Source organism: Arachis duranensis, chromosome 3 (assembly GCF_000817695.3).
Source record: "Arachis duranensis cultivar V14167 chromosome 3, aradu.V14167.gnm2.J7QH, whole genome shotgun sequence".
Classification (NCBI taxonomy): Eukaryota; Viridiplantae; Streptophyta; class Magnoliopsida; order Fabales; family Fabaceae; genus Arachis; species Arachis duranensis.
Genome location: NC_029774.3, coordinates 101592527 through 101617000, shown reverse-complemented (window position 1 = coordinate 101617000; position 24474 = coordinate 101592527). Strand labels below are relative to the sequence as shown.

The following is a 24474-nucleotide window of genomic DNA, read 5'->3' as shown; positions in this document are numbered from 1 at the left end:
AACAGCATCAGTTAGCCACCGAGCTTTGCAAAGTGTTTGTGCAACAGCCAACACAAGTTCCACAGAGGACAATGATTCTGCTTAAACAGGACACAAACAATGAAACTTTTGGACTTTTGTGAAAACTCACATTTCATCAACATTGGGGTGGTAAATTTTGTTTACAAAACCAATAGAGGGGGACTTATAAGGATAAGCATCAGGTAGCTCCACCCTAATCTTCCACACACCATCTTGATAGGGACCTGCACATGATTCCATAAGAGCAGAAGAAAGGAGAAGGAAAAAAAAAAAAAAAATTCAGTGTGGAACACCTTTAAAGTTAACTAGTAGATAACATAATAGATCCTAATACAATTCATCTTCATTGAGGAGAATGCTGCAACATCTCTCTACAATTACAAAACCCCAGTGCACTAGCCTAATTCAAAACTCAGTAGCTGCTGTTTGAACTGCTGATCTTAAAACACACACAGACACAAACTACAAAGCCATGTGAATCTTCAGATTAGTGTGAGGAAATTTACAAAAAGTGAAGAAATAAGAGAAAAGAAAATTACTGTCTTTTGGTCCGCGAAATTCTACAAAGAACTCTTGCATGCCATCGTTCATCATTTCCACCTTGTAATCACTCATCATCCTGATTCATATCAATCCAACACCCCAGATGAGAAAAGATAACAACTTTACACAAAAAACTCTTTTCTGAAATCGAAAACAAAAAGAAAAAATTACAGACAGTTTCATCAAGTCCATGTCTCGACGTTTGCTTGGAGAAGACATCGTTTTCTCTTTCTTTCTTTTCACTGAATTGTGCAGGGGTGAGAAAGGAAGAAGGGAATAATAAATAAGAATAAAGATTTATAGGAAGAAAGAGGCTTACTCCACAGTCACACCCAAAAAGGAAGCAGGGTAAAAGAAATTGTGACCACGTGACATATGAAATGGCGCAGTAATTTTTTCTTGGGAGTTGCGACATTGTTACTTGGAACAGAATATATATCCATAAAGCTCGCACTTTCGGTGATGCTCTTCAACATATAATCTAATATAATCTACACGTTTCTTTGGGTTCAGCTGGAACTAGAGCCAATCTTTTGTCACTTGACCTAGTTTCATGAATGACAAAAATTTATTAAATCTTTTCAATTTTTACTTTTACACATTTTCTTCTTTTTCTTTCCATAGAATCTCTCAGGCCAATAAGTCTGAGACTAATTCATCGCAAAAACTCTGTTTAAAGATTTGTCGCTGGCGAATAGATTAGGAAGATTGCCAATAGATTAGGAAGGTTAAATCTGGCTGGCCAATGGGGGATCACTTTTTATTATTATTTAAATGTGACATTTAGAAAAGCTGAATAAATAAGAGAAGAAGAAAATCTATAGTTGAAACAAAACTCAAATGCCCAAATCCAACCAAAAAGTGAAAATAGGAATCAATACGTTGATCCAGACTAAAGATATGGTTGATCCCTTACAATCACAATGTTCTTTTCTCTGCTAATTGCATTGTTATGTCTCTATTAGAAATACATTGATCATCAACCATCTAACACAATGCTCCTACTTTATCCAAACTTGTAACCATCTACAGCAAGAACAAGCTAAAGGTTTGCCCAACGGTCAGACTACAAGACTAGTTTTACAGGAATAAGAATGCAGCCGCCATTAAGCACTGCGTAGTTGGTAATCAAAAACACCAGAACAAGCCCAAGTTTTTTCTATCCCTCGTGTAGGACATCAAAATTCCAGTGTTTGAAAGCATTGAACCACAGAAATGTTTCCTAGACCTCAAAATGGTTCAGACCCCTTTGCATCAAAATCTTTTACTCCAATGTTGTCTTTAATCTAAATCAGTGCATTGCTTATTCAGTGAACACTCCAGGAAATTGGAACCTGGGATTTTGAGAGCTCCCATCCCAAAACCTTCGCTAAAAGATCCGAACTCCACTTCATCTTCATCACTATCAACACTATTTGGAGTCACACGGTTCTGATAGCTTCTTAGTTGAATAAGATACATATTGAAGTAATAACTCACCAAGTCCCTTCTTGTCTTGTCTGGAAAGTATCTTGATTTGTTGCTCCAGAAACACTTGTTTTGAGATGGAAAACTCTGACTCATCAAATCCTTGAATCTCTTTTCATCTTCAATTGTCCATTGAAGTGAAATTTCCTCACCCATGCGATCGAACCCCCAATGATAAAATGCAGAACCCAGGTCACGCCTCAATTTCATCCTTCTTTCAGCAATATGAAATCTAACACACTCAACAGAACCTTCAAAATGGCACTCACAATTGCCTTGTCTTCCTCTCCCTACAAGATCTGTTTCACTTGGAAGATCTAAGTCATGTTTCTGAGGCCATACTCGAGTGCCTAACCACTTTGAGTCACTCTCACAAACTTCACCTGTCCATTCTGGGACATCTGCTTGATAAAGAGGACCCACAGAAACTTGCTTTTCCTGGAAATCATTTGCAGACTGTTCAATCACTGTCCTTGCAGTCGATGAATCTACTGTTGCAGTTGTTTTATGCAAGAAACAATTTTCGGCCTCCGTATTGACTGAACTTGTTAATTTTTTCCCATTGGCAGAACCTGAATTGCAACAAGAGCATGTGCGAGATTTAACATGTGCTGGCAGCCTTTCACTACATCTCAGTCTTGGAGAAGAATGGTAACGAGGTGCAACGTGATCCTCGTACATATCAGGGCACATCTTCTGCTTCTGTAAAATATACAGTTAAATGCAACAGCATCATAAATTTAAACATTTCAATTTAAAATCTTGTATCCTATAATAAATGCATAACCATTTATCAGTAATTAAATTTAAAAGTAAGATTCCTTAAAGAATTCATGATCAAGGACATACCATAGTATTAAAAAGATACACATCAAGACCTAACTGCTTCCAAAAGCAACTCTCTAACTCGTATCCTTCATGTCATTTACACTTAGTAGGACTTTATTACCAATCTTCTCATTTGGATAAACCGTCTTAGGTGCAATTAGGAGCTTTAATATTCTAATTAATGAGAACTTAGTTTTAACTAAATTTTGAAATTTGTTTCAAAACTAGTTATTTTAATGTAAAAGTATATTAAAGTACATTAAAAATGTTAACAACATAAATAGATCTAGCAGTTTATATCTGAAGCCAACCCATTTAAAGATATATTACTTGTAATTGGAAAGACAGCAGGCTTTTTTCGCTTGAACCTGTACATGGAAAACTGAGACCCTCAAATACAAATTTGATTTAAAAGCTATGGTAATAGTTTTGGTGTAATTTCTATGCACATCCCTAACGGAAGTTAAGATCCTAGTGCACAGAGCTTCGTGGAAGGTCGTATGTGTATAACCTACCCCCGTTAGCAAAAGAGGCTGTTTCAATGACAAGGACACGTGACCAGCAAGTCACAAGTTACAAAAATTTTTGTTAACGCCTCACACTTCTTTTTAGCAAACTCTATACTGCAGTTAAAGTTCTTGATGGAAACTTAACACAAATGTTCCCTTTTGTACTAGTTACTGAATGAAAAAAAGGTGACAAACAACAATGACAAATATAACAACAAAGCCTGATCCCACTAGGTGGGGTTGGTTACATGATTTAAACAATGCCATTGCATCCAGTCATGGAGGGTTAAAAAGTTTAGAGATTAGTGCTGTAAATTTGAATTGAGTCAAGCCAAGTAAAATTCGCGGGCTGGGCCAATTCCATCCAATTTTGGTATAACTGTATATTGAATTGTTGACTTTTAGCCATACTGAGATTGTCTGAACAGGAAAGAAACTAACAGATTGAGATCATATATACCTACATGTAAGCAGAATAAGGACACCACAATACTTGACATATATAAGTACAATGATAATTGATCATTCACGTGAAACGTACCGATTCACTTCAAGATATGAAGAAATGAAAACATACTATGGATAAAATCATTGTGTGCATTGCAATTATACCTGTGAAGAAGGTGTTTCATTGTTAGGTTGTGCGCATGGTTTCACCAACCGAGCCTCTCTTGCCCTCAGTAACTGGATGAAAAAGTCATTGCCTTTATACTCCTTCCACTTTGATGGTTTTGGTAATGGTTGCTGTAAAGGAACAAAGGGATGCTTTGCAACTTGCCTAACCCAGTTCAGCATTCCAGATAATGGTTCCCGTTTGCGCTTGCGAGAGCCAACTCCATTCTCAGCAATTGGCGCGTTCAAGGTGACAGAGTATTCCTTAACACCATTACAAGCTTTTTCGTCATCATCAACATGGGAGTGTTGGACATCCTCAGATGTATTTATTTTCTGAGTTTTGGTGTCCAATACATTTGGATCTTCCTTGTGGTTAACCAAATCAATATATTCTTTTATTCCATTTGATTCCATCTTCGCAAGCCCGTCATCTTTATCCTTTACGTTTAGAGATAATAGGCCTCTCAATTCTTTCTCTAGCTCTAACGGCAATGACTTAAAACCCCAATCACACCCAAGATTTTCGTTTCTGAAACTCTTCTCTTTGAAAGTCTTCCTGAGCCATTCTTCAAACTCATTCAGATACTTAACAAAAATTAATTTCATTGATGCCAAAACTAGGTGGTTCAAACCCAGTTCCTTTGACACATAACCCCACAATCCTTTTCTCGACACAAAATCATATCCACCTATTTCCTTCACAAGAGAGAAGAGTTTGTACAAATCCACTGCTTGTCCATCGCCCAGCAAAACCGGCATAGGCCGAACAATGCCACGAGAACAACTCTCCTTTAGATAAACCGGAAAAACTTCATCAAACAAGGTTTTAACTTTGTCATGGTCATCATTATCAGTGTGATCGTTTAGATTCCTACAGTCATTACCATTAGATACATCAAATATCTCAACTTCATTGAAATCTAAGGACGACCCATTTGACCAAGTTGACCATCCTGCCATGAACGTTGATTCCTTTCTTAAAGGCCTTATATCTCTTGGCCAAAAGAAACCCTAACAACCATAAAAACAGCAGCAGCAACAACAACGACAAATCCTAGTTTGCCATTTTCTAAACGGTGATCTCACAATTCAAAATTAACAGACACAGCTGCCCAATATAGAACAAATATTGATACAAATTATACAGTGATTTGGATTCATAGAATTGGCAAAAGGGCATAAAGGGTGTGAACATTTGGCGGGTTCAGTTGGAAGATTTACCTCGTGATCAAGGTTCCTATGGTCTCTAAAGGCATCACAGAACTGTGGTTGGAGCAGAGAGTCGAGATAGATGAATGTGGTTGCCTCAAGAGAGCCGAGATTGAGATTGAGATTAGAATCTGGGAATGTTGAACATTGACGGTGTTGCAAGATAGAGCTAAGATTTCAATGCTAGAAACGAACGAACAAAAAACGAAGAGAATTAGAAACATATATAGCTGCAGAGGCAACAAAAGGGCGAGGAGGAGGGATACAACAGCCGAATTAAAAGACTTATGGTGCCAATTATCGAAACAAAGTCCCCTTCTCTCTTTTCTCTTCTCTCTGGATTTTCTCTCTTCCTTCCACTTGGTTCCAGTTTCTCACTCAATAGAGGGCACAATAATGAACAAGCATTGTTCTTTGGAAATGATAGTAAATTACCTAGGGTTATGCATATGTTTACTTGGGCTTATGAAATAAATACCTTCAAGTACATTCAGATCCCATTAGGAGTGTTCATGAGCCGGGTCATTTGAAGTAAATTTAGACTCGGTCTTAAAATAGTAATAGATTTATTTTAATTCGATTCAAAGTAATTTGAAAAAAAAAATCAGGTTAAACTGGATCGATTCGATTAAACATTAATATATACAAATTTATAAATTTTATATATTAAAATAATAAATAATCCAAAAACAAAATCCGAATCCAATCCAAAAATAATATCGGATAAAAAAAATCCAAACCAGACAACATATGTCTCGGATTTGGGCCGGGACAGGTCTTGAACATCCTTGAATCTGACTCGTTTAAATTCGATCTTAGATAGGTTAAGCTGTGGCTGAGATTTGTGTATTAGTGGTAAAGATATTTGCCTCTTAGGTAATCATACTAGGCTTAGTCTCTGATAAAGGGAGTTCTTGATCTGGTCCGACTCAAAGATTCAGTCCAAACTTGACTATTTTGGGGCTAATTTGACCTAATTTTATTGTAACCCGGTTAAATCAAAAGTTTCAATAAATAGCCCAATTAATTTATTAAATCGGATTCCAATCAAGACTCGAGTCACCCAAACCCAGCCTGTTAAACCCGCATAAAAAAATATGTATTTTGTTCTCATAAGACTTTAAATATGTATTTTGATGTGTAATTGACTTAATTATTATTATTATTATAAGACTTTAAATTATTATTATTATTATTATTATTAGACTTTAATTATTACGTGAATGTTGCAGTGTTATGGAATAATTGTTTTAAAAAATTTAAAGATTCAAAGATGTAGAATTCAAACTTTGGTGATGTCATAATGTACTATAAAATTAATTTCAACCTTATTATTTTATTTTTAATCAAACTTGTTGAATTAGAAATAGATCAAAGAACTATAAAATTAAAATTTATAGACAAATTCAAGTTCAAATATGGATATTAACTTTTCAATAACAAGTAAGTTTTTTTCTTTTTTATAAATAAATGTCATCATACTTTTTTGGTATAATATTTGTCAAGATCCAAAAATGGCTTGTATAACAAAAACAATAGAGAAATAAATAAAATAAAAAAATACTAATTTTCCGTCCCTTCAAGGGTCATTATGCTCTGTTAGGGTTTCTAACTTAATAGAACTTCTATGCCGTCAAGGTCAACGTTTTATACACATACCACAATTTCATTCCCAACTCAGAGTCATCATACAACGCAGGTTCTTCTCTATCCTTTTCTCTTGACATTACTTTCCTGAATCATGACAGAAAATGGAAAAAAATTAATCGGTTCCGTTCCTTTGAGTAATGAAGAGAGTAATGATGTAATATAATTGTCAGAAAAATATAAAAGGGCTATTCACAACTGAATTAATAGTCTGGTTGAAAGATCTTTTGCTGATAAATTCTTTTCAACTGGAACCATGGATAGGGCGTTTAAAGCAATTTGGGGGGAGACTAGTAGGGTTTCAAGTAAAGGAGATTGATCACAATCAATTCCAATTCTTTTTCGATAACGAGTGGGATATTATGAGAATTGAAAGAGGTTCCCCATAACTTTTCAAGGACTATGCTTTCCATACCCAGCGTTGAAAAGAAGGGGTATGCATTGGAGAACAACTAATCAATGAGATACCAATATGGGCCCAATTTTGAGCATTCTTGAAACCTTTAAGACGCTGGAGGCTGCTTGAAAGCTTGGTGATGGGATCGGTAAGGTGATGGATGTGGGACTGTTTGATGTTAAAGGGATAGAGACATGTATCATCAAAGCAAGGGTGGTTATTGATGGAAATCGAACTGTAAAAGACTCTCTTAAAGTCATTAGTCCTGACAAGTCTCCAATTGGAGTGGTGATTCGGTATGAAAGGCTAGAAATGATGTGTACGTATTGTGCAATTATAGGCCATGACCACAAAACATGTGTTGTATTTTGGGAGGATATAAAGAAAAATAGGTTAAGGGAAGATAAGATAGGAGAATGAATCAGAGTTGTTAATCAAATTGGTATGAAGGTAGAGACTAAGGAGGATGAAGGGAGAAAGGGAGAAAAGAGCTTTCAAGCTGGTCAGCCCATTCACGGAAAAAAAAATGCTTCCAAAATGCCTGGTAGATGAATTTTTAAACTTGAGTGTCAAAGACAAAAAAGGTATGATCAAGGAGTCAAGAGTCCTACCAAGAACAAAAAACGTTATGAAAAAAAGGAGAATGATCGGAGTATATAAAATGCTATGGTTATAAGCTTAAATCAGATTCACTTAGGAGGAACAAGTAGTTTCCAAATGAAGCATGGTAACACAGGTCCTAACTAAAAATCGCATGCCAAGTACTCCTACTGCTAAATACTCCGTTAAATATAAAAGGCTAAAACAAATGGCTAGATCAAACCATAGAAGGATAGAGATACTGTCTGGGACTAAAATAAGGGTGAAAGATGAACTGGAGATCATTTTAGAATCATTAATTGGAGGAGTTATTGGAGATATAGATCAAGAGATGGAGAAGGGTGCTAGTCGTTCAGTGGCAGCCAATGCATCATGAGAGTCCTAATGTGGAACTATCAGGATTTAGGGAGACCCCTGACAGTCCACAATCTTAAAGAGATGTACCAATCCACTCTCTCGAGGTGGTTTTCTCTGTGAAACTAAAAACCAATCTCAAATGGTGGAACGTAAAGTCAGATCATGCAGATATCAAAGTTTTACATTAGTAGGCCCGAATGGAACATAAGGAGGAATGACTCTAGCATGGAAAGATCATGTGGAGGTACAAATTCTATTTAAAAACTCTTTTTCATAATTGCTTTGGTTAAAGATGAGAATAAGAATGTGAGTTGGGGGTTGGTTGGAGTTTACTTGAGCACTAATGAGCTGACTCGAATAAATCAATTGGAAGAAATCTGTTCTCGACTTCAGCAATTTGAAGGTAGCTTTATCATCTTAGGCAACTTCAATACAATTACAAATTATGGAGAAAAGGGGGGAGGGAATATGAGGTCTAATGCCTCCATTGAAATTTCAATGGTTTCATTAACGATAATCAATTGATTGATCTTGGGATGATAGTATAGCGGTTCACATGGTCAAATAGGAAAGATGCATGGAGAGGTGTTAATTAGGGAGAGGCTTGATCGTTTTATGGCTGGAATGGCTTGGAGAGAGACTTATGTAGATGTGGTGGTAAGAAGATTATCGGAGAATAGTTCGGATCACGCTCCTCTCTTACTTGATTTGGATCCTCCAAGATGGTCTATGATAAACCACTATTTTATGGTTTACAATGTGCTTAATTGTGTGGTTTTATCATAGTCTTTACCCACTTATTCATATAATTAGCATGTATTTATATCTCCTTCCTAAAATTATTACATGATTGAAAACATGCTTCTTTTGTCTTAATTTAGCTAATCTTAATCCTCTCTTATTACCATTCGATACCTTGATCTGTGTGTTAAGTATTTCAGGCTTTATAGGGCATGAATGAGTGAGAGATTGGGAAGGAAGCTTGCAAAAATGGAAGGAACACAAGAAGTAGAGGAGATGACCAGCGAGAAGTGACGCGTACGCGTTAGTGATGCGACCGCGCGGAAGAAAGGAATCCGCAGTGACGCGGCCGCATGGCTCATGCGACCGCGCGGATTGGAAAAGCACAAGTGACGCAGAAGCATGGACGACGCGAACGCGTGGCAGGAAAAAACGCGAATGACATGTCTGCATGGATGATGCGATCGCGTGGCGTGCGCGATCTGCAGAATTACAAAAGTCGCTGACAGAGATTCTGGGCCGCATTTCAACCCAGTTTTCGGCCCAGAAACACAGATTAAAGTCAGGGAACTTGCAGAGACTCATCATGCTTTCAGAATTCACTTTTCATGTTTTAGATGTAGTTTTTAGGGAGAGAGGTTCTCTCCTCTCTCTTAGGATTTAGGTAGAATTTAGGACTTCTCTTAGTTTTAGGAGTGACTTTCGATCCCAGGTTCAGTGTTCTTGGTATTTATTTATTTTCAATATTCCATATTTGGATTGATTTTCTTATTTAATTATAATTTGAGGTATTTTCAGATCTATGATTTGTGTCTTTTATTTATATAAATAATTTGGATTTTTCTATTACCCTTTTGGCTTTGGTTGAGTAATTGGTGACTCTTGAGCTGTCAAATAAAGCAGTGGTTGAAATTGGGAGTTGCTAATTAATTTGAGTTCCAATAACTCTAGCCTTTCCAAAGGAAAGACTAGGACTTTAGGTATCAAATTAATTAGTCCACTTGACCTTCCTTTGTTTAGTAAAGGTTAGCTAAGTGGGATTAAAATCCAATTCTCATCACAATTGATAAGGATAGGACTTCCAATTCTTATACTTTGCTAAAAGTCTATTTTACAGTTATTTATTTATTTTAATTGCCATTTAAATTATTCGTCATACTTCTTCCTTACTTCCAAAACCCCCAATTTACAAGACTCATAACCAGTAATAAGAACATACCTCCCTGCAATTCCTTGCATAATCAATAATGAACATACCTCCCTGCAATTCCTTGAGAAGACGACCCGAGGTTTAAATACTTCAGTTATCAATTTATTTAGGGGTTTGTTATTTGTGACAACCAAAACTTTTGCACGAAGGGATTTCTGTTAGTTTAGAAGCTATATCTACAACGCAAATATTTTTATAAATTCTTTACTAGAAAAAATCCTAACGTCAAAATGGCGCCGTTGCCGGAGAATTGCAAACGTATGCCTTATTATTGGTTATTGTAAATATTTTTCAAAAAAAAAATATTTTTCTTTTACTTGTTTATTTGTTTTCCCCTCTTCCCTTCTATTTCCTTGTTTATTTGTTTTCCCCTCTTCCCTTCTATTTCTAATATCTACTATGAATTCTCACCCCTCTCGCTTTGAGTTTAGTTCTAATTTTGTTGCAAGGAATGGAAGCTATAACAGGACTATGCATCAAGGTCTAAGCAATCAAAGATGGATGGAGCCAAGAGGATCTGATCATCCCTTTAGGCAACAACGTCCTCCTAGATATCATGGACAAAGACCATTTTACAATGCATGCCCAACTGATAGATTTGGTGGATCGCCTTGTAACTACCAACAAGCCCCACCCTGTGCTCAGAGACCATCCTCTCGACATAATTTCGAACCACCACACTCACAAGCTTCCTTTCACCATTCACCTCCATATGACCCTAACCCGTATCCACCATACCAACCACCTTATGAGCTAAATGAACCATACACAGAACCACCACCTCAATATACACCATCTCCTTATCATTATCAAGATGAACCACCTTCCTACCATGAACCTTTTTTTCCAACAAATGAATCCCCTATCCACCCCAAACCTCTGTGGAGAAAGCATTGGCCGATCTAAACTCTACTATACAAGCTCTCGCCGCCCAAATCGGATTACCAAATCCCTTCTGCACTTCCTTTTCAACCACAGAATGATCTCTCCATCCCATCACCATCATCCATGGAAGAGCACCCACATCCATCAATCCAAGAGCAACATGATCCCACTGATACAATTGACATGGAACAAGAGAGAGAGAGAGAGAGGATCATCTTCGCGAATCTATACTTCATAAGGAGCTAGAGGAGGCACTAAAGGTGAAGGTAGTAGACACCCTTGAAGTTGACAGCGCGGTTGAAGAACTAGTGAAAGAAGACAACAAGGAGGATTTTGTGCTTAAAGGTGAAGAAATAGTTGGAAGGAAAATCATTGAGGACGAATACGATTGTGTACTTAAATACCTAGATCAAGAAAGAAATCGATTACCTTTCCAACGTTCGGATATTCAAAGAACCCCCATGGTTTCATGTGGGAAATCTACTGAAGAATGTAGCAGGAAGGAGAAATTGGGCACTCCGGTGGATTGTGAGCAGCACGATTTGATATTAGAACAAGTGGAAGAAGCCGGAATTATTGAAGAAGAAGAGGAGGCAGTGGTTGAAGACTTAGGAGATGCTGAACCTCCATGGAAAAGTCAAGTTATAGAGCATCCTTCAAAGACGTTTGAAGCTGATGTTGATGAGGGTGTACAACCTCCAAAGTATATCATGGTTGAAGACTTTGAAGGAGACGATCAAGAGATGGATTCAATCATTAATGAATTCTTATCTACATTTGAATCCTCTCCTATTAGACTTGACATAGAGATTACAGAAGAAGAAGCACAACCTCCCTTGCCCTTGGTGAACACTGAAGAAGAGATTGAATTGGAAGAAATCCACCAAGAGGAAGAGGTTGATATTGAAGAAGATTGTCAAGAGGTGGAAGATGTCAAAGAAGAGCACAAGGGAGTAGAGCTTGCACGTTCATTAGAAACACCTTCCCCTAAGTTGTCATCATCCTTCACAACATTCAAGTGGGTAAAATTCGTATCCCTTAGCTTTCTAATTCCACTTGAATATGGGCTATTGGAGACGGATGGTCAACTTAGAGATCTCTGTGGCATTAAGAGTAAGAAGAAGATGGTCAGTGATAAGATTTTGTCCTGCAAGGTTCAACATGGTTGTGTGCTCAACATTTAAACGCAAAGGTTGGTGTAGAGCTCAACTGAATGGGTCTAGGAAGTTGTCTGGCTGCTTTAGTGAGAATTCAGATTGCCTGCCACCCAGTTGGAACACTAATGATCAACAAGAAGACGGGTGCAAAAGCACGGTTTGGGACCCCAGAATTCAGTCTAGCTATCAATACTCTTGGGGCCTTGTCTCTTGCTTTAACTTGCTTGAAGGCTTTCTGTGCCTAGTTTGGGATCCCGGAGGCTATTGGAAGTACAAACATTGGTGGGGATTCCTGGATCAATACAAGCACAAGCCACCTTAGCAGGAAGCTCATCAAACGTCCAACTTAAGGACTATAACTAAAAGTGCTAGGTGGGAGACAACCCACCATAGTATGGTCGTTCATTTTGCAATTTTAATTTTATTTAGTTTTGTTTGTTTTTGAAATTCATTTTATTTTATTGAACCTGGAATCATGCATAGCATTCACATTAAGCACTGCATTTGCATCTGCATATTGCATTAAAAAAAATGGAAAAACACGCACGCGACACGGCAGCGTTGCTGACGCGTCCGCGTCACTAGTGCGTTAGGAAGAAAAGAATTGAACAGAGAGTCACGCGAGAGCGTGGCTGGAGGCGTGCCTTTAGCATAATTTGACCCCACGCGACCGCGTCGCTCACGCGACCGCGTCATGTGGAACTTTGGCCTCCCACGCGACCGCATCACCCATGCAACCGCGTGGCCCTGTAAATCGACGTAAAAGGGTGTATGGCCGAAAGTTGTGCTGGAATTGGGCTGAATTCGTGCTAGAAGCCCAAGCCCTCCGACGCGAACGCGTGCCCCACGCGGCCGCGTCGTTTTCCAAAAATGGCCATCCACGCGATCGCGTCACCCAAAATTGGGCAAAAATAAGATTTTGAACAGAAAGTTGTGCGAGCGCGAGGCTGCCCTCGCGCCAGTAGCATAAACCGTGTCACGCGACCGCGTGACCGACGCGACCGCATCGATTAACTTAAAGCGCAAGTCACGCGACCGCGTGCCCCACGCGTCCACATCGCTTGCGCCGCGCAGCTTAACCTTATTTGCCAAATATCTTATTTTCTCTTCCCCAATCCTAATTTTTCCTCCCTCCTTTCTTACTTACTTCTTCTTCCCTTATTTCCCCTTCTCATTTCTCTTATCTTTCATTTTCTTTTACTTAATTGAATACTTTCATTCATTGCATTATTTTCATTGGTGTTGGAATTTTATTTGAGTCATTGTTTTTTCTATATTTTTGTGGATTATTTGACAATTATATATTACTTTTTAAAGGGTTGCTTGCATGTCCTAGTTAATATTTTCAATAACATATTCACCATGCATGCTAAGTGTTTGTGAAAAAGCCCGTATGGCATTGTGCATTATTTTGAATTATTCTCTTCTATTCAATGCTTGCTTTCCACAAATTTTTGTTACTATTTTATTAATTAAATATAATTGTCAATACAAACGTTATTGTTAGTTTCTCACGACTAATAATACATCTAGGCTTTTGATGCTTGATCTATGCTACTCATGCCTTTGCCAGCATGCCAATAAACATCTTGCATTTACTTGCCTCACTTTATCATGCCCCGTTTCTATTGTTGTTCTAATTTCATGGAGTCGCGACCATGTGTTAATGACATTCTTCTTTATTTTGGCATGATTCTTACTAGTACTGCCCTCTTCCTTGCTCTATCCCTTTGACTTCATGTCCCTTTCTCTTCTCTCTTTTTCAGGCTGGCCACCAGAACGGGTAAAGAGAAAGCTTCTACAACGAGCAACAGCTGAGGAACTACAACACCCACCCACCTGTACTTCTCAGCATGCACCGGGGACGGTGCAATCTTTAAGTGTGGGGAGGTCGATACCGATCTCCACGGGTTAGTTGGTCCCTTCTCAATACCAATTTTTGTTTTTCATTGTTGCATTTGCATATCTGATCGCATATTCTCTTGATTTTGTGCATATTTTACCACTTGGTTGAAGTAATATTTTCTTTTTCAAGAAACTTTTTATAGTATTTTACTAATTTAAATTAAAAACTTTTTGAAAAGCTTGTATGAAAGAAATATTATTTTGGAACATGGTTTAAAGCTCGAACACACAAAACCAGTGAGATTTTGAGCCTATTTGATTGGTTGCATTTTATAAACCAATATTTTATTTTTGGTGTGTGTTTTTCTCTCTAAAATTTGATCTTTGTCTTGCTTGATTCTATATTTCCATTGTTTAATGTATGCATACACTTATCTGATTGAGGCCTTGTTTCACTGAGCTTACATACCCAGATGGCCTTAACCCTTTCACTGAACTTACATACCCATATGGCCTTAACCCTTTCATTATCCTTTGCAAACCAAAGTTGAGCCTATTTTACCCCTTTGTTCTTTATTTTAGCTCATCATTAACTCTAAGCGGAAAATAATAATGTCCCTAATTTGAATCCTTGATTAGCTTAGACTAGTGAGAATGCTCATGAATTAAGTATGGGGAAAAGTGGGTTTGGAAACGTTTGGTTTGGGAATTGAGTATGTTAGACTTTGTGTGAAAAGATGAAAAATGTTAAGAACATGTTTATGCATTCAAAACCTTAATCATATGCATTGAGAAGAGTAAAAAAAAAAGCAAGTAATAAAAGGGGATAAAATGCCCCAGAGTAAGTGTTGGTACCAATGCATATGAGCTGCACTCAAAATTTGGATTGCATAAATATGTAGTAAACACAGTTAATGGGAAGTTAGATTTTGTATTTTAATTAAATAGCTAGACACTTGAGAGTTAGAATGATATACACCACCAAGTAAGCGCTTAATTCTATGTTCCTTGCTTTCATGAGCTATCTTCTTTTTGCAAGTTATTTATATTGTATTTTGCGATTTGAATTAGTGAAATCCAGTTCATATTTATTCTTGAAAGATTTATTTACTTTTTCACCAAGTAGGTAGAATCATTTTAGCATGTAGTTGCATTTACATTCATGAGTTGCATTACATGAGTCTTGCCTTTTCCTACTCATTTATTTGGTCTCCTTGAGTTTAGCCTGAGGACATGCTAATGTTTAAGTGTGGGGAGGTTGATAAACCACTATTTTATGGTTTACAATGTGCTTAATTGTGTGGTTTTATCATGGTCTTTACCCACTTATTCATATAATTAGCATGCATTTATATTTCCTTCCTAAAATTATTACATGATTGAAAACATGCTTCTTTGGTCTTAATTTAGCTAATCTTAATCCTCTCTTATTATCATTCGATACCTTGATCTGTGTGTTAAGTATTTCAGGCTTTATAGGGCATGAATGAGTGAGAGATTGGGAAGGAAGCTTGCAAAAATGGAAGGAACACAAGAAGTAGAGGAGATGACCAGCGAGAAGTGACGTGTACGCGTCAGCGACGCGACCACGCAGAAGAAAGGAATCCACAGTGACGCGGCCGCATGGCTCATGCGACCGCGCGGATTGGAAAAGCACAAATGACGCGGAAGCGTGGACGACGCGAAGGCGTGGCAGGGAAAAACGCGAATGATGCGTCCGCATGGATGATGCGATCGCGTGGCGTGCGCGATCTGCAGAATTACAAAAGTCGCTGGCAGAGATTCTGGGTCGCATTTCAACCCAGTTTTCGGCCTAGAAACACAGATTAAAGTCAGGGAACTTGCAGAGACTCATCATGCTTTCAGAATTCACTTTTCATGTTTTAGATGTAGTTTTTAGAGAGAGAAGTTCTCTCCCCTCTCTTAGGATTTAGGTAGAGTTTTTAGAAATTAGGATTTAGGACTTCTCTTAGTTTTAGGAGTGACTCTCGATCCCAGGTTCAATGTTCTTGGTATTTATTTATTTTCAATGTTCCATATTTGGATTGATTTTCTTATTTTATTATAATTTGAGGTATTTTCAGATCTATGATTTGTGTCTTTAATTTATATAAATAATTTGGATTTTTCTATTACCCTTTTGGCTTTGGTTGAGTAATTGGTGACTCTTGAGTTGTCAAATAAAGCAGTGGTTGAAATTGGGAGTTGCTAATTAATTTGAGTTTCAATAACTCTAGCCTTTCCAAAGGAAAGACTAGGACTTTAGGTATCAAATTAATTAGTCCACTTGACCTTCCTTTGTTTAGTAAAGGTTAGCTAAGTGGGATTAAAATCCAATTCTCATCACAATTGATAAGGATAGGACTTCCAGTTCTTATACTTTGGCAAGAGTTTATTTTACAGTTATTTATTTATTTTTATTGCTTTGAAAATATACTTGTGCCATTGCCCAAATTCCAAAAACCCCAATTTTACCTTGTTTCATAGCCAATAATAAGAACGTACCTCCCTGCAATTCCTTGAGAAGACGACCCGAGGTTTAAATACTTCGGTTATCAATTTATTTTAGGGGTTTGTTACTTGTGACAACCAAAACTTTTGCACGAAGGGATTTCTGTTAGTTTAGAAGCTATATCTAAAACGCAAATATTTTTATAAATTCTTTACTAGCAAAAATCCTAATGTCAGTCTACCAAAAGAAGATTTAAATTTCAGGAGCAGTGGTGTGAGATGGAGGATATAAGGACGCTGATAGTAGAAGTTTGGAGTATGAAAGTTAATAGCTCACCTATAAACGTTTTAGCATAGAAATTGAAGTGTTGTAGGCACCGTCTAGTGCAATGCAGCAGCATAACAAATCCAACTCTAAAAAGGTAATTAAAAAACTAAATCTTAGGTTAGAACAGTTGAGGACAGTGGGTTATTTTGGGGGGTCAGAGGTGTTAAAAGTAGAGAAAAAAAATTAGAAGAGGGGATATTGATAAACCGCTATTTTGTGGTTTATTTTGTACTGAATTGAGTGTATTTTATCCATTATTCTCACACTTATTCATAGAATTTGTATGTTTTATATTCTCTTTCCTAATTTTGTGCTATGATTGAAAACATGCTTCTTCGGCATTAAATTTTCTAATTTTAATCCTCTCTTATTACCATTCGATGCCGTGATATATTTGTTAAGTGTTTTCAGGGTTTATAAGATAGGAATGGCTTAGAGGATAGAAAGGAAGCATGCAAAAGTGGAAGGAACACAAGAAATTTAAGGAATTGCTAAGCTGTCAATTCTGACCTTTTTGTACTAAATCGATCATAACTTGAGCTACAGAATGAGGCGGTTCTAGTTGCGTTGGAAAGCTAACATCCGAGGCTTCAAAATGATATGCAATTTGTCCATAGTTGCCTTGTAGTTAGGCAACGCGCACGCGTGGTATGACGCGTACGCGTGACCAGTGCAGCAGACAAGCGACGCGTATGTGTGACCAGAATTTTGTCAAGCAACGCGTACATGTGATATATTGTCACGTGTTGCAAATATCAGAAAATGCTGGGGACAATTTCTGGGCTGATTTTGGCCCAGTTCCAAGTCCAAAAACACAGATTAGTGGTTGCAGAGTGGGGGAATAAATCGATTCAACATTCATTCACATAATTTTAGGTTTTAGAATTTCTCTTTCAATTTCTCCTTAGGTTCAGGTTCAATTTTACTTTAATTTAGTTTTCTCTTACTTTTATTTGTTTAAGCACTTTAGTTTATCTTCCTCCCTTGTTGTTTTCCTTTTTTGCCATTTTCATGTTTATGAACTATTGTTACATTTAATTTCTTCTAATGTAATTTGTGTTTTCAATGTTTATTGTTTCTCTCTTTAATTGTTAGTCATTGATGCTTGCAATTGGTTGTTTAGATTTATTTTCCTTGTTAGTTTTCTATGCTTTTGTTTTACGCCTTCTAAGTGTTTGATAAGAAGCTTGGTTGGATTTTAAATTAGATTTTTATGTTCTTAACTTGGATTAATCAATTAAAGACTCTTGAGTTATCAAAACTCATTTGTTGATTGGTAATTGAAGATTGTCGATTAGTTTGAACTTCACCAAAACTAGTCTCTCACTTTGAGTTGACTAGGACTTGTGAACTCAAGTTAATTGTATGCACTTGACCTTCCTCCATTGGTTATATGTTAACTAAGTGAAGGCAGCTCGCATTTACCATCACAATTGACAATGATAATGAGGATAGAACTTCTAATTATCAATCCTTGCTAAGAGCTTTCTTAGTTACTAATTTATTTTCTTGTTATTTACATTCCTTGTTTATTAAACTCAAAACCCAAAAAGATATAATCTCATAACCAATAATAAACTACACTTCCTTGCAATTTCTTGAGAGACGACCCGAGGTTTAAATACTTCGGTTATTTTATTGGCTTCAGATCCACAGAATATTACTCTGGTGGCTGAAAATTATTTCAAGAAAATATTTTCATCCACTAACCCATTAGGACCTGGTGACATATTCAATGATTTCAGTCCTTCGGTTACAGTTTTCATGAACTAGAGGCTAATAAGACCAATCTATATGGAGGAAACCAAGAGATCCACTTTCAACGTTTGTCCTCAAAATGCTCTAGGTGAGGATGACTTTACAGCACGGTTTTTCCAATTTTATTGGGACATTATTGGTGGTGATATTTTTAAGGCGATTCTAGTTTTTTTGGTGGAGGTAAAATTCTTAAAGCATACACAGATTTGCTTGATCCCTAACATTCCGGATGCTAGAGACTTGTCACACGTCAGACCTATTAGCTTATCCTCAGTTTTTTTATAAGATTATTTCCAAAATTCTGGTACATAGACTTCAGAAGTTTATGAATAATTTAATAATTTCTGCCATTATCCTAATATCTCATGAATGTATACACTATCTCAAAATTAAGAGGTGGGGATTGCAATGTGAAATGACTATTAAATTGGATATAAGTAAAACATATGATAGAGTTGAGTGGAATTTTTTATGGTTCATTATGGAAAGAATGGTTTTTAGAACCAAATGGATTTCTTGGATCAGAGAACTGGTCACTACTATTTCATACTCTGTTCTTGTAAAAGGTCAACCTTATTCCTTTTTTAAGCCAACCAGGGGTATCCGATAAGGAGGTCCCTTATCACCTTATCTATTTTTATTCTGTGTGGAAGAATTATCCTATCTATTACACAAGGCAGAACAAAACAGGTCTATTCAGGGTATTCAGATTCACAGAAGGTCTCCAACAGTTAATCATCTTCTCTTTGCTGACGACTCTACCTTATTTGGGAAGGCTAATGAGAAACCATGCAACAATATCCTATCTCTACTCAATGAATATGAGATGCTTATCGAACAGAAAGTTTACCTCCAGAAATAAGCAATTTTTTTTAGTCAAAACACCCTACTCACCAGAAGACAACAGTTAGCAGATTTACTTAACATAGAGCATGTGGGAGCCCAAGATAAAATCTAGGCCTTCCATCCATTATTTAGAGATCTAAAAAGGCTACATTCGGTGCAATAAGGGATAAAATTTATAAAAGAGTTCAAACTTGGAAGAGGAATATGTTATCAGCAGGTGGCAGACATGTTTTAATCAGAGCTGTTGGAAAAACTATTCTAATATATACGCTTTAACATTCAAGCTTCTAGCTTCTCTAGTGAAAGAAATACACAGGATTCTAAGACAATTTTTGTAAGGTCAGAAGGGAAAGGAGAGAAAAATGACTTGGGTTAGTTGAGATTATATGACCAGATCCAAAAAGAAAGGCGGATTGGATTCAAGGATCTCAGAGCCTAGAACCTAGCCTTGCAGGGTAAATAATTTTGGCAAATTACTACTAAGCCTAATTCTCTACTTCCATGTATGCTTGAAGAAAAATACTATAGATATACTAACCCCCTTTTGGCAGATAAAAGAACCCAACCTTCTTGGAGTTAGCAAAGTATACTGGAGGAAAAAAAGTGGTAGAAAAGGATTTGAGATGGAGTATAGGATCTAGCACAAATGTTCGTATCTAAGAGGACCCATGGTTACCCCCTACCTTACCTTTTTAGACTTAGTAACAACAACAATCCAGTAATAAACATCAATTGGATACATAATTTACTTACAGTGGATGGAATATAGAATAAAGAGCTAGTTGAAGTAGTTTTCTCTCCTGAGCTCAGTTCGCAAATTCGCTCCCTATCATTGAATGACGATGGTGAGGACAAGCTTGAATGAGCCTGGAATAAGAGGAAGCAATAGGATGTGGCCTTGGGGTACTGGGTGGCTTATGATTTTTTTCATGCACCAATTGAGTAACTTCCAATTGTGATGATGAATTCAACCTTTTAAAAATTAATTTGGGGGTTAAATTTACCATCCAAAGTAAAAACTTTTCTAGGTAGAGTAGCCCATGAAAAATTACCTATACTCAATTTGATCAACCAGAGATTCTCAGATACTTCAACAATGTGTCCAAGATGCAGAAATGACAATGAAACAATCCTTCACAGCTTGGTGTAATACAGTCCCGCTCTTGAGATTTGGTCTTCCACTTTTTTTGTGAATGCTATAGTGCAAAATAGAGTCATGAAGTTTGCGGTCTTGTGGCAAACGACAAGTAGAGGCATTGGAAGAGAATGTTCTTCTATGGTCCTCCTTGCATCTCTGTGTTGGGTGTTGTGGAGGGCGAAAAATTTGGAAGTTATCGAAGGTGAGAAGATGGCGGCAATAGTAATTGTGAAAATAGCAAAGAAGCTTCAGCAATGAATACTCAAGTTATAGAGCACCGTTCTTTGTGAATTTCCAATCTCTTCTGTTAGTTTTTTTTTCTAGTATTTGGTGTTTACCAAAGTAGGAGATCCCCTTTTTCTTTTGTCTTTGTCCATATAATGGACAATGTATTTCTTTTTTACAAAACAATGCAATTATATATCTTTGAAAAAAAAGTTTGTCAAGATCTGGATTTTACCTAGTTTAGACCCGATTTTATTGTGGCCCAATAATAGTGTGATTTCACCAACTTTAGTGTTGGATAAGAGTCTAAAAAACAAACCCAGTTATACAGGGTTGGTTCTGAATCAAGATAAATCCGGCTTCACCCGACTCCATGTGCACCCCTGACTCCAATATCAGGTAGGTTGTGGTTGAAAAGGAGCCTTCTAAATCTACTATGTGTGAGTAGGTATGTTACTATGTGTTGTGTTCGCTAAAAAAATAGGTTGGTTAAGCTAAAATGACTCAAATTGATGAGATAATATAATAATATTTTAAAATAGGGGGCTCAAGATCTGACTTGACTCGAAACTCAGCATGAATTTGAAGTATATTTTTTCAAGTTAGAATTTGTCATTTTTAACCGATATTATTTTCGGGCATATCATGCTTCAGTAGGTCCGATTCGACTTAAAGTCATGTTTTATAATTAAAAAATATATTTTATATTAAAATTAATAATAATATACTAGGAATAAATATTGTTTTGATCTCTATAGTTTGTGGTGAAAATCGAAATTGTCATTAACTTTTTTAGTTTTAAATCATCCTCAACATTAAAATTAATTTTAAAATTATCATTTTATTAAAAGATAATAAATTTTGGACTACTTTACCCTCATTTCTCTAACCCAACACTATTGAAGTAGAGAAAAAAAACAGGAAAGAAAGTGGAAGAAGGAGGGAGATGAAGACGAAGATGGAGACGATGCCAATAGAGTAGGGAGTTGTCGTCAAGGATGGAAGGCAAAAGAGAGAAAGGCGAATGGAAATCCACTGTCAAAATCACTGCCTCCTACTTCACCTCTTCCTTTTTCTAGAAATCCGCCTCAAAGAGCTCCTTCATCAGCTTTGCCGCAATCCATAATTCTGAAAATAGAGCTGAACCGGTCGGGAACCAGTGCATGTATTGGTTCACTCTAAACTGCTGAACTGGCCGATTCTCGGCTAGTTTACCTTAGACAAAGGCATTTTTAAATTTTATTTAAGAAAAAAGAAAAAGGGTTCTAAATTCAATGAATTGAGAAATTAGTGTTTCTTTCCCTTCTCACTCATGCAGGCAGAAGTGCAGATCTTCCAAAGGTTTCCATCACCTAGCTCTAGATAACCCTAGCCTCCATTGTACCACCGTTCGTGTCACCGCCATCACCGTTCGCGCTCAAGATCACCACCTAGTTCGTCATGCTCGAAGGCCCTTCACTCATTCGCCAATGCTAGTGTTTCCAAGTCCTGCTCCACAACTCTTCGCCCATCATCCGTTCGCCATGTGCATCGCCAGTTCGCCAATGTGTGTCGCCATCTTGCCAATGTTCGTCGCTAGCTCCCCATCGTCCATTGGCAACTAACCAATATGCTTCGATAGCTTCCCATCATCCAAGGTTGTCCCTCGAATCTCTGCTTACTGGCTTCATCGAAGGTAATGCCTCGATTCTCTCCGTTAGTTAGTGCTTAGTGCTTATTCTTGGAATCTTGGTTGATTAACTTTGCTGAGATTTCTCACTATTTGACCTTGATGATAAATTTTAATTTGATAATTATGTTATGGTCTTAATTCTTGATGATAATTTGATAACTCTATTACTGATTCATTGCTTAATCTTGTTTTTTTCTCTGTTGTGAAATTTTGTTAAATTTGTTTGATAATAAATTTTTTGCTCATTTAGTGTTTTTTCCTATTGTTAATCATTATGATGAGCTTGTTAAATTTAGGTTGAAGACGCCGCTAATTTTGGTGAAAATAAAGATGAAGATGATCCCAACACAGTGAATCAGCAACAAGTTTTTGCGGATTTTAATGATTGATGACAAACTTTTATGTTCGCATTTCATATTTGATTTGGATATTTTCCTATGTTATTTGACTTTTGAATTTGTACTTTGATAAGATCAAAAGATTTTGGTTGATGATGTAGTGCTTTAAATTTGGATGATATTTTAAGGTTTATATTAGACTATAATTATGTTTTAGAATGTTTCTTTATATTTTGTTATTATTTTATTATAAAACGGTCATTTCAGTTGAATCACAGTTGAACCAATTGGACTAATAAACTAATGAACTAATAACTAGAGTAGTTTGATTACCGGTTCGGTTTTCATATCCTTGCCGTAATTAAACCCTCCCCAATCGCCATTTTGCTACCACCATCTCCACCACCTCCATCATCGGTTCACCGAGAAGCTCTCCACCACCATCAAAACCCATTTGCATGCCTCAATCAAACCCTCAAAAGAGCATATCTCCACAGCCACAGTCACTGCTACTAGAGATTTCATCATCCCCACCCCTACTCCTCCAACAATAGTTGCACTGCCACCATAAGGCTTCCCTCCTTCGCCATGGCCTATGCCACCCCCAAAAACTTTGTCTCTACTTCAATTATTGGTGCCCTAAAAAAATTTCAAGTTCCACATCAGTGTCACCACCAAAATCATTGCCGCTGTCGGCATCAACCCTCTTTCCCAAAATTTTCCTCCTTTACTCCTTCCATTATCCCTAATCACTAGAATTTCTCCTTCATCATCAAAACATTCAACAACAATAAAAAAATAATTAATTTATATAATTAAAATATTCAAAAAAAGCAAGAAAGAGAGGAGTAACAAGGAATGAGAGAGAGTGATGGTGATAGGTTGTGAAGGATGAGAGAGCAAAAGGATTTTGTTGATGAATATGAGAGGAAAAGTGAAAGGATGTTTAGAGGAACTAAGATTAATGGTGGAGTGGGTGTAATTATTTTTTTAGAAGTAAATTTGTCTTTCTATTAATAAAAAGATAATCTTAAAAAAAAGAATAAATAGCTACTTTTCACTGTGAAAAATTGAATCGCTAATAATACTAACCATGATTAATTTAAGCAAGAGTTATAACCATTAGTATTTATCTTTATTTGATATTTCTGACCAAACATTAGTTTGGTGATAGACATCGTTAGTTATGATTCTAGGTGGATGTCAAGTGTTTGACGTGGCAAATAATGATCTCACCTTTAAGTTTTTAAATTAATGTTAGGGATAACATTCATTCACTTTTATAAATGTTAGGGATACAAATAGGACGATTTAAGCGTTAGGAACACAAATAGGACTTACTCCAAACGTTAAAAATAAAAATGATACTTTACTCAATTATAAATGATAATCAGGATTTTGCCTGTGTAACATTTCATATTTTGTTCAAAAACATTGTCAAGCATATATATATATGTATGTATATATTAACCTGTTGTGATGAAACCCACAAAATGGATCTTCCATGAAATATTTTATTAAGTTTTCTCTGCATGTGTATCGCCGAATTATAGGCTTTGCACTTACTTTTTTCTTCATTCAAATTTTGGAATTGCTTTGTCAGAATATTTTGCCAGGGAAAGAACCTTTATCATAATACTTCACCTAATATATACTTGCTAGATTACTCTTTAAAAGTATTTCAACC

At 36.7% G+C, this 24474-nt stretch overlaps 2 protein-coding genes across 2 annotated transcripts in view; both read right to left on the bottom strand.

The window, feature by feature from the left end:
• Positions 1-798, bottom strand: part of LOC107479920 (ubiquitin-conjugating enzyme E2 4) — a 2482-nt gene extending 1684 nt beyond the window's left edge. The window contains exons 1-3 of the mRNA XM_016100025.3: positions 740-798; positions 561-640; positions 129-245 (exon numbers count right to left, since the gene is read on the bottom strand). Coding sequence (XP_015955511.1) covers positions 129-245; positions 561-640; positions 740-783 — 241 coding nt within the window. The 5' untranslated portion in view covers positions 784-798. The remainder of the gene's footprint in view (positions 1-128; positions 246-560; positions 641-739) is intronic.
• Positions 799-1362: 564 nt separating this feature from the next.
• On the bottom strand, positions 1363-5646 carry LOC107479919 (AT-rich interactive domain-containing protein 2). The gene is made up of 3 exons (XM_021138649.2): positions 5205-5646; positions 3981-5091; positions 1363-2733 (listed from the first exon to the last, which is right to left on the bottom strand). Exons 2-3 carry the CDS (start codon positions 4941-4943, stop codon positions 1846-1848), a joined length of 1851 nt encoding a protein of 616 aa, XP_020994308.1. The 5' UTR covers positions 4944-5091; positions 5205-5646; the 3' UTR covers positions 1363-1845.
• Positions 5647-24474: the final 18828 nt, after the last annotated feature.